This window comes from Psammomys obesus, unplaced genomic scaffold, assembly GCF_907164565.1.
Source record: "Psammomys obesus unplaced genomic scaffold, mPsaObe1.curated_primary_1811, whole genome shotgun sequence".
NCBI classification, from domain to species: Eukaryota; Metazoa; Chordata; class Mammalia; order Rodentia; family Muridae; genus Psammomys; species Psammomys obesus.
The window spans coordinates 15,158,669-15,169,631 of NW_026596085.1; the positions used below are offsets into that span (position 1 = coordinate 15,158,669).

General features: G+C 55.4%; 1 protein-coding gene and 1 pseudogene across 1 annotated transcript in view; one reads left to right on the forward strand and one right to left on the reverse strand.

The window, feature by feature from the left end:
* Nucleotides 1-524: 524 nt before the first annotated feature.
* Phf21b (PHD finger protein 21B) overlaps nt 525-10,963 on the forward strand; it is a 69,000-nt gene continuing 58,561 nt past the window's right edge. The window contains exons 1-2 of the mRNA XM_055627211.1: nt 525-656; nt 1,568-1,633. Of these exons, the coding sequence (XP_055483186.1) occupies nt 603-656; nt 1,568-1,633 (120 nt within the window). The 5' untranslated portion in view covers nt 525-602. The remainder of the gene's footprint in view (nt 657-1,567; nt 1,634-10,963) is intronic.
* The window catches only part of LOC129690962 (60S ribosomal protein L13-like), a 9,896-nt pseudogene continuing 5,869 nt past the window's right edge, over nt 6,937-10,963 (reverse strand).

A 10,963-nucleotide genomic window follows, 5' to 3' on the forward strand; every position in this document is an offset into this window, starting at 1 on the left:
ACCGAGAAGGATCACGCGGGCGCCCCGCTCTGCGAGCCAGGACTTTTGCGCTCCGCTCAGCCGCCACTTTTGTTCCTCGAGCGGGTCGCTGGGCCGCACGCAACGCGCAGGCGCGGGCGGGGCGGGGCGGGGCGGGGCGGGCGGCGGGTTCCCGGCACCGCCCCCTGCCGCCCCGGCCCGCTTCATCCGGGCACTGCCGAATTAGCATCGTGCCGAGGCACAACTTTGCCGCGGCTCCAGCGAGATCCAGGCGCGCCCGCCGGAGGAAATATAGTCCCTGCCAGCGGTCAGCTGGCGCGGGAGGCGGCAGTGCGCACGCTGGGGAGCTGCTCGGGGCTCCCGGCGCCGGGGGGCCATGCGCCGGGCGGCGCAGGCGGCCCGGGCACCCGGCGCAACTTAGCGGCAGCCGGAAGAGTTGGGCGCCAGCTCGCCTTTCTTCCCCCTCGTCAGCCCCCTTTCCTGTCGGCGCTGCGGGAGGGGACTTGTGTCCCCCAGTGCCGGGTCGCCGGATCCGAGCTCTTTCGGTCTGGTCCCCGCGGAGCCGCACAACTTCCCGCGAGCTCAGGCCAAAGTGAGCGCAAAGTGCTGCCCAAGTTGCGGCGATGGAGCTTCAAAGCCGGTCCGAGGCGCTGGCGGTGGAACTTGCGCGCCACCAGGTAGGTGGTCCGGGACCCTGGGCCGGGGAGCGGCAGTGGCCTGGGGAGTGGAGGCCGAGGGACCCAGGCTCTGAATCGAACTCTTGGTCGCAGGGGTGCTGGCAGCATGCCCCCTCCCGGAGCACGTCCCGGGGGTGGAATGTACCCTTGGGGGTCTCCCTCTCCCCCTCGCTCCCAGGCGATTCCGTACGGTTTGCAGGTCCAGGGCGCATGGGACCCCCGCGGGGCGTCTTCTCGGTCGCCTCCCCGTTTGCACAACTCGGGCGCCGGGGAAGGGGACCCTCCTTGAGCTGTCTTGGGAACAGGGTGCGTGGATAGGCCCGCTCCGAGCCTCCTGCCCCGGACCCAAGCCCGGCACCGACGCTAACCCTTCGCGAAAGTAGTTTTGGCGATCGTGACTCGGGCGGGAGGCGGCGTGGCGGCAGGTGCCGGAGCGGTTTGGCGGCGTGCGCTCGCGTGTGTGTGTGTGTGTGTGTGTGTGTGTGTGTGTGTGTGTGTTGGGGAAGATTAGGACGCGACTTGAATATTTATGAGCTTTGCTCGACACGGACTCGCCGTGTTTACTTGGCTCTTTGTTCGTCCCCCCTCCCCCGGCACACACTCTCACACTCACCGGCACCCGCACCCTGGCCTGCAAACTTGCACGGCTCGGGGCGCGCCGCCGGGTGGCCTCGGCCCCCGCCCCGCCCCGGGAGCTGCCCCAATGAGGCGGCAGCCACAGGTAAGCGGCTCCGCGCGACGTCGCACGGTCGCCCGGGTGCGGGAAGCGGCCCCGGAAAGTTGGGGCGCGCTGCCGCTGGCCTGGCCCGCCCGGCATTGGGCGGTGGAGGTGCGGGGCTCGCCTAGCCGCTCCCCCCGACCCCAACCCCCGGGGTCGGCCAGGCTGAGCCCGCTTCTCTGTGTCTCTGTAGAACGGCGACCTCAAGAAGCAGCTCCACGAAAGGCAGCCACGGATCGCAGCGCTCAACGACAAACAAGTAAGGAGGGGGCCCGTCCCCCACCGAGGACCGGGGTCCAGGGAGGGTCGCCGGGCACTTTGGCAGCGCCCTAAAAAAGTGCCCGTGCGGGCGCCGCGCGCACCGACTCCCTTGGGGGTCTGGCTGCATTCCTCAAAGTTGCTGTGGTCCCTTTCTTGAGAGAAAGCTGGTTGGTGGCGGCTGAGGGGGAGCGCGAGGCTCCGGCAGCTGCCGAAAGATGCGCGCCGTACCTCCGAGGCGCCGGGCCGGCGTCCATCTTGAGCGGTGGACATGTTTTGGGAACGTGGACATTCCCCGGCCTCGGCATCCCCTGATCCCTGCTGCGGTGGGAGGGGGGACGCAAGGAGGCGGCAATTCGGGCCTGCCCCCCAAACTATTGGAAAACCAATTCCGCGTGGCGCGGCCGACCTGGTTTGGTTTGGTGATCCTTCTAGCCGGCCCCTTCCCGGCCATCCCGCCGGCCTCACTTTTTATTCTCGGAACCTGACGCCAGCTCCCGGGGAACAAAAGAAAGACGCCCCCGGGGCCCCCCAGTTCTGCCCCAACTTGGGATGTCCATGCCTGAAAAGGGATGTGAGGACCCGCGTGGAGCTCTAGCCGTGGGGGTGCGCGCCCGCCTCCCCCTCGGCGAGGAAAAGTTGTCCATTGTGAGTTAGTTGCGCTGAGCTCAGCGCTCCGGGTTTCAGCACCACGAACAGATGCCGCCGCCAGAGCCCGGCCGGCTGCGCGCCCCCGAGCCCCTCCCCCTCCGAGCGCGCCCCCGCCCCTGCGCGTCCCCGGCCGAGAACTTTGAGCGGTGCAGCCAATGGTGCACCCGGGTCTCCGAGGCGGCGGGCGGGGGCGCGCCACTCTCCTCCTCCCCCCCCCCCCCCGCCCGCGCCGGGGCATTGCTCTTGCTTCCTTCGGAATGCCGCCGCCCGCCCCGGACTAGGACATACCGGGGACCCCCACCCGGCCGACTCCCCTCTCCCGGCCCACGGGATCCCCCCCTCCCCTCCTCAGCGGCCCGGAGCTCGCAGTCCCCCGGGAGAACGCCTTGGCTAGCAGGCCGAGTGCTCCAGGCCGAGTCTTTAAAGTTGCAAAGTGGTGGGAGGGGGGTCGCGTAGGAGCGAGAGGGGGAGCCTGCCTGGACCGTAAGCGGGGGAGTTAGGCATTTGCCCCTTTCTGTCGGAGCCTGGCCCCCCCACCCCCAAGCCCCCGGCTGCGCGCCCCCGTCCGCGAGTGGAAGCTTCCATTCCCGCCGGAGGGGGGCCTGCGCGCGGCCCCGGCGAAGTCGGGGAGTTCGCGGGGGGAGGGGACCCAGGCCCGGCATTACCATTTTGATTGCTTCGATGCCATTTTTGGAGGGGGAGGGGTTGGAAGACCCTTTTCCGCAGAGCACAAAGATGTTTAATCACTCTGTAGAATCAAACCAGATACTTAAAAAAAAAAAAAAAAAATCTAGGAAACCTGGAACAGTGTGATAGCCTGGGTAAAACGCGAAGTTGTGGAGTGTTAGGATCAGAGTAGAAGATTTAAAAGGGAAAAGCCGGTGCTGGGAGCCTCTCTTTGCAACAATGTCTCTTTTATGTGGGCGCTTCGTGGCAGTAGTTTCACTATCCGGAGTGGGTCCTTCCCGGCTTACGTGCGATCCTTTCCTCTGTCTAGTGGCAACTATTTCAGGGCTTTAATTTTTTTTTTTTTATGATAGTAAATGAGTAGCAATTTATTATCCGGCCTGCTGGAATTTAGATAAGACTACAAAGGAAATCTTTGAAAATCCTGTTTGAAGGTAGAGGCTGCTGCTTGTGGGGGGAAGGAGCCCTCTTACCCCCAGGACGTCTTTGCCTTTAAATTTGCAGGAGTATTGCCTGCAAAGGAACAGTGCCTCCATCTTTTTGTGTGAGTGCTTTAAAAGAAAGAAAGGAAGCCAGAAAACTTTTGTTCTCTGGCCTTTTAAAAATGTTTCTCGTTTAGATGCCTAAAAATAACATCTGGTAGGCAGCCAGGGTTTGGCCTGGCCTTCGGAACTTGTGTTTGTGACCACAAGTCTGCTTTTCCGTTTCTCTTTGTGGCCTTTATATAACAAGGGCCCATAAAAGAGGGAGAGGAGGGGGCCGGAGGCCGGCTTCAGCATGCTAATAGAGTTGCCTGTCTCTCCCACGCTGGCTGCTTTGGGCTGGGAGTTTACCTACGCTGTGGGAGCTCACCTATGGGAAGAGAGTGTTTTTAACATTCTGTGCTGTCCTCTGGGGGGGGGGGGGCTTCGAGGTGATTGGCGGTTTGTCTGGGGGCCGTTGGACTTACAAGGTCAGAGGTGACCCAAAATCCAGTCAGAGTTTTGAATGGGCACGGCGTGAACACCCCAACTCCAGGAGGAGTCGCAGCGCAGGAGTGAGGGCAGAAAAAATTTAAGAGTCAGGTGAGTTGTGGTGTGTATTTTAATTCAAGGAGAAGTTTAAAGGGACAATCTCTCTATAGAATTCCTTGGAGGGAAATTTTTAGCCTTTGTACCTCTGGAGATGTTTTCCTGGGCTGCCCCTTGGAATGTGAAATAAAAAGGATAAGTTTCAACGAAAAGTTCACAGGCAGGTGATGAACTAACTATATGGTGAGAGGACAATCGGCCCGTTCACTTCCTCCCTTAGACACACAGTCACTGGTAAGGTAATGGCCAGCAGTGTCCGTTCTCCAATTCCCCATTAGTGCTCTTTGCACGGCAGTGTTTTATTTTGCTTTTTCAGTTACTTTGAGAAATAAAGACGCACTGAAGGGACTCCTAGAAATGGCTTGCTCAGAGGAAGGGAGAGAAATTCTGCATACGGTTTTCCTCTCATCCTTGGGGGTCTCGGGGTTAAAAAACACTGTATCTGTTTATGTACCTTGTGTTTTGCAAGGGGAGTTCATGTCCTCCTCCCGCAGAGAAGAATGGGAAGTGTGAAGGTAACCTCAAAGAACTGGGAGCCTGCCTCACCAGCCTCAGACCCGGGGGAGGAGGACAGGCTTCAGACGTGCTGTGTGAAGCCTCTATTAGCTGCCCCAGTGGTTTTACTCTGAGAATTTGCAGCAACACGCTGAGATGCAGTAACATTTTAATCTGCATTGTCAAGCAGGAAGCACTTTGTGTAAATAACAGGCGTGTCATAAACCTCGGCGCCTCTTCCCGCTCCTCTGGAGTTCTGCACAGCCTTCTGAGGCTAATGGTGGCTTTACCTGACCTGACCTCTCACCATCCAGCTTGAGCAGAGCCAGCAGCGGCTCTGTCTGAGCTGCAGTTGGAGCTCCTGTGGCCTGGCCTGAGAGATCCTGGAGGTGAACTTGGGGTCTGGGGCGCCACCTGATCTATCGATTTTATAGACTCTAAATTCTGAGAGGCTGTCCACGAGCGTGGCAGTGAAAATCTGTCTTCTCGAAAGGGATCATGTATCAGGTGCTCACAGGCCCCGAATCATGTCTTCAGCGTGATTCACTCTCTAGGTCAGACAGCAGAGACCAGAGGCCTTGACACCTGAGTCTGTGATGCTGGCTTATTCTGAGAGCACTGACCCCAAGCCCGCAGGCTAAAGGGCTGTTTTGTTCGCTGAACTTTTGTTCTAGAAAGGTAAGCTTCAATCTACTTCCCAAGCAAAAATGTGTCGAAACAGTGTGGTTACACGTTAAAGGAAGATACTGGTGAGAAAGCGTCCATGTTTTATTCTGCAGGAAAGTGCTTGGGCAGCAGGCCTTGCAAGCACTTGGACCCATGCTCCTGCTGAGCTCTCCAACAGGACAGCTCTCTCCCACTCTCCATCATGCTGGACCTGCTCAGTGCTGTCCTCTCCCGGAAGATTTCAGGAGCCCTTTCTTTTTGTGTGTCTTGGGGACACAAGTCGCTCATCCCAGTCACCCACAGGAAGTTTGATGATTTTCTTACATCACAGGCCCTGGGCCATTTTGCTACCATTTGAGAGCATTTTCATCACCCGAAAGCTAGGTGCTGCTCTCTCCCTGATCCAGGGCCACTTCTGTCTTCTGTCTGAGAGCTGCCTGTTTTGACTTTGATACGAATGCAGCTGGGGCTATGGGTGCTTCGTATGTACTCATGCTTGGCTCCTTTCCCTTGCCTCCATGTTGGAATTAGCATTGCTTCTTTATTCCCCTGACATTTGAAGAACTTGTGAGTGGATACAGTTCATTTTGCCTAACCATTCACCTGTTGATGGGCATGTGAGTGTGTTCTACCTTTTAGCAGGGATCTCTTCAGCCCTCCCTACTATGTTTAATATAGTGTGACTTACATAACCTGCGCCGTGATCACAGTATGGCCACCTTCAGTGTTCCGCTTTTGCTCCTGAATGGAACCCTAGGCTGCCCTCTGCTGTTCATTCTCAGCTGGGCTTGTCCACCCTCTCCAGCTCACGCACTTGACATGGGACATTTTGGTTGCTCCTTAGCAATATTCCTGTGCCCCAAGCACATCCCTGCCTTTGGGGCGAGCTGGGTGTCCTCCGTCTTTGTCTTGCATGGTTTTCTTTGTTAAGCTGTAATCTCCACAGGGAGAGAGCACTCCCTTGATCTGATGCTTCCAGGGTTGGGGTGGGGACGGCTGAAATTCGAGGAAGGTGCTGTAAAGTGATGCTGTGAGTTTGAATCCCAGCATCCTGAGGGAGGTGCCTGTGTCCTCAGAACTCAGATGTGGGGCCCGGTGGGGCCGGTGGCCTGAGTAAACCTTGCAGGTAGGCAGTAGGAGTGCTGGTGGTCTTGGCAGTTAAACCCTGGGGACAAGGGGAGTTACAGGTGGTTGTGAGCTGCTCAACACCGGAGGCTGAACTCTGAGGCCAGGTCCTTTGGAAGAGCAGCATGTGCTCTTAACTGCTGAGCCATCTCTTCAGCCTCCCCCACACCACTTGTGTTGTATGTGTATGACGTATGTATGTAGATGCCATGTATGTAGGGCCAGAAGGGGACACTGGATACCCCAAAGGTGGAGTTACAGGGAACATGGGTGTCTAGATGAATCCAGGTCCTCAGGAAGAGCAGCAAGCACTCCTAATGGCTGAGCCAGCTCTCCAGCCCCGTGGATCTTTGGGATCAGGAAAGGAATTGTCATTCTCGTGCGCTGAAGTGGCGTTTCAGGGATGAAGGAGAATTTCCATTTACTTGTAATGTTTTTGAGACAAGATCTAACTATATAGCCCTGGCTGGCCTCAAACTTTCAAAATTCCCCTTCCCTTCTTGCCCATCTTACCTTAGGGACCCTATCAGTGTGAGTACTGGGGCACGCTCAGCTGGTTTTTTTGTTTTTTTTTTGTTTTTTTTTGCTTTGCGGAAAATTTATTAAAACATTCCAACAGTGTATTACTTTTTCTTTTCAACAGCTTTCTCTGCAGCTTCCTTCGCCCTTTTTGCTCGGATGCCAAAGAGCCAGGCATTGGCCCGGGCCATGCGAAGACTGGCAAAGCCTTAAAGTTCTTTTCTTCTTCTGTGATGACTCTGGCTTTCTCCTTTTTGTAGACATTCCGGATGGGCATCACAGGTCCTGATAGCTGGGTGGCCAATTTAAGCTCTTGAGCAGAACTATCACCCTTCTTGGGAGCAGAAGGCTTCCTGGGGAAAAGTATGAGCTTGGAGCGGTACTCCTTCAGGCGCTGCACGCTGGCCTGTAGTGACTCTGTGGACTTGTTTCACCTCCTTGGGTCCACAGAGATGCCGATGGTGCGAGCCATTTTCTTGTGGATACCAAACACCCGGAGCTCTGCTAGGCTGAAGCCCCTGCCGGCTTGGACCTTGGTGTGGCATCGGACTGTAGGGCACCTCACTATGGGCCTGATGGGACCTGATGAGGGACGAGGGGCAATGTGGCGCGCTTTCACCTGCCGAGCCTTGCGCCTGCTGATCTTATGTGCTGGCTGGTTGAACCAAGTGTCCGCTCACCGCTGCCAATCCTTGTGGAAGTGGGGCTTCAGGATCATGCCATTCCAACTGCAGGAGAACGGCTGAGTGGCACGCTCAGCTGTTGTTCTGTATGGGTGTATGTGCAAAGACAGAAACACACACACACACACACACACACAGACACACACACACACACACACACACACACACATACACGGTGTAGACAAATACCTTTCTCTGACATGGTGAAGGAACCAGTCTCCCTGTTCCTGAATTTGGCTCTTAACAGTGTGTGCAGGGCTCCAGCCCAAGGCTGGGGATATGCAGGACTTCTTTGTGGTCTCCTCTGATGAATGTTCTCCTACAGCTGGGAAGGTAGGCGTGTCTACCTGCTCCTCCAGGCCCAGTGAGGTTCTTAACCCAAGATACTTAGTCCTCAGCAGCTGAGGAAGCAGTGAGCGCCCTCGGGGCTAGGGGGCAGCCTCGAGGAGGTGAATTTGCACGGGGTGGAGAAGGTGGTGACAGCAAGGATTTGCCCACGACCTTGTGGTTCTGCCTAAAGAGGCTGTCACATGAGCTCCCAGCAAACACCTTCTGACTGGCTCTCAGTGTGTTCTTGGGTCTTGGATCAGGCTAGGCTGGCCAGTCTTCTCTGCCGAACAGATAAAAGAGGGGGAAACTTCCTGAGGTCACGTAACAAGCTCTGTTGGGGAATGGGATTGCCTGTTCTGTTTGCCTGTGGCATCGACTGTCCTCTCTGGGGTGGAGGGGCAGTCGGGGGAGATGTTCAGCATCATTGGGTATGACAAGATGCACGGAACCTCACTCCCCAAACCCTTAGGACCCAGGGCCTGCTCTGGCCAGGCCACCCTGGGTAAGCTATTCTGCCTCTTTCTGTAATGTGGGCAGGGATGAGACACCCTCCCCAAACCCCACCCCCTCACCAGACCATCAGGAGGAAGTGAGACAGCGGTTGGAAAAGTTTCACAGAAGCCCCAAAAGTCAAGGGAAACTTTGAATGAGTGACAGTACCGCCCTGAGATTCTTGACTGGACCTGGGTTTCAGCCTCCTGAATGAAACTGGATTATCAGTAGGCCTACGGACTGCTCAGGGAGTGTGTGCCTTTTTTTGTGGGATGTGTCTTGCACTCACCACCCCTGGGAACAGTTGACGGAGGTGGCTGCTGATGGTGGCATCCTTTTCAGTTTGTCCAGAGAGTTGGCTTTGATATCTTCGCCTCTCAAAGCACCTGCTGTCAGAACTGTGCGGTTGATTTCAATTAAGCCTGAATTTTTTCAATGAGATGACGCTGATAATAACTTTGGTAATCCCTCGATGCCTCATTAGAGCTCCTGGCTATGAGGCTCGCCCTGTGATGGAGCGGGTTCTCTGCCTGATGCCTTTGTCTCTTTGGGAACAGAACCGTGGGCTCTCTCTCTCAGCCTTTTTATTTCACTTGTGTGTGGGCTGGCGCTGTTTGGAAATGTCACTCGTTCTGAGGACCCTTGGCACTGGAGGCTCTTGATGTGGAGCAGGGTCTCTGGTCACCTGTGGGGAGGGCTCCAGAGATCTCCTAGGGTGTGTGGTGGCCCATCTGGCTCTCCCCTACAGAGGGACCTCTCTGAAAGCTCTCACTTGTCTTTAAGAGGCCAGCAGCAAAGGCCTATGTTGCAGGTTTTCAAACCGAGCAGACCTGAACTATAAGTCAGTCCCAGCCTTATTAGAGTCCTCTTCTGTCGTGCACTGTTCCCCGCTTTGGAGATTTGAAAATCTCCAAATGATTTTCTTGTTTTTAATTGCTGAGTAGTATTGCATTTTTTATATCCAAAAAATCTGGGCACAGGGGTCTTTCTGAGACTGACTGATACTCCAACCAAGGACCATCCATGGAGATAACCTAGAACCCCTATTTCCCTGCACAGATATAGCCCGTGGCAGCTCAGTCTCCAAGTAGGTTCCCTAGAATTGGGAACAGCGATTGTCTCTGACATGAACTCAGTGGCTGGCTCTTTGATCACCTGCCTCTGAGTGGGGAGCAGCTTTACCAGGCCGCAGAGGAAGAAATCAGCAGCTTGCTGCCAGTTAAGACCATAATGTACAGGGCAAGTGGTTCTTAAATGATTTTAAAGAAGCAGCTGGCAATTAAATGGGATGGTGCAGAAGCTCTTGGCTTTGGCATCCTTCTTCTACTTTTTTTAAATGGCATTGCCAGGACCGATACCTTGCCTATTGGACCCCTGTGCCTCGGAGCCCTACTGTCTCCTGTTCCCTCTCACTCATCCCTTAACTGGCCTTTGGAGGAAGGGCTGCTGGGAATTTTAGTGTTACGAAGGTGTAGCCTGAAGCCTGGAGGGTTGAGTGGCATGTGGAGGTCACACACTAGTAAGTGAAGATGCTCTGGGTGTTGGCTACTGGCTGCATGGGGGTGATAGATGATGATGATGATGATCATGGGGGTGATAGAGGATGATGATGATGATGATGATGTGTGTGTGTGTGTGTGTGTGTGTGTGTGTGTGTGTGTGTGTAGAGAGAGATGCAGGTCAGAACAAATGGAGATCATGGACTGGGCACAGCTTCTCACCAGTCAGTTGTCATGATAGGACTTTTCCTTGGACGTAGAAAGTCCTAGAAACTTGAAGGGGTCTAGGCTGATTCTCTCTGTTCTGCCTCGTCCCACATAGAAAACATGTGGCAGGTTGGGTCAGGAGGCCCAGCCAGCAGGACTAGAGTGGACAGACCCTGGACCTATTGATGAGCCCTTACATCTGCCTGCCATCAACATCCGACTTTGGGTTTGTGCAGTCCTGGTCTTTTTGATGACAGGTTACTTACTGTTCTGCGCTAAGGTGGACTGGCTCTTCTGATTTTGAAGTAGCCTCTGTTCTCTAAGGGAACAAGTGTGCTTCCTTAAGAATGTTTTCCTGTGGCTATCAGTGTAGGGTAGTCTCTAATGCAAGAGAAACTGCTGATGCAGCTTCTTTCTGGCGGTTTCCTTCGGGTCCCTTCTGATGGCCAATAACAGGCGGTCCTGGCTCTCAATTGGGTGACACCTTTGGGGGACCAGACTTGGCCCTTGTCTTGTCAATGACAAGAAAGTGATGCATCTACAGAGGTTTTTTTGGGGGGGAGGGGGAAGAGATGGGGTGTCCAGGAAGGTGTCAAACCCTCAGTCTGAAGAAGCAGCTGGCTTTGGTCTCAAAGTGGGGTCTTGAGGATGTGTGAGGGCCAGCGTCCCACATGCTGGGCCTGGTTCCCAGGGTGCAGCAGGGCAGTTGAAAGGAAGAGCTGTTCTCACTATTGCTTTATTAGCATAGTTGCAAGGGGCAGAAGCTGACCAGCCCTGAGATCGCAGACCCAGATGTGATTTTTCTTGGGGGGGACAGGAATCTGAATTACCTTCTCTTCTCTTCTCTTCTCTTCTCTTCTCTTCTCTTCTCTTCTCTTCTCTTCTCTTCTCTTCTCTTCTCTTCTCT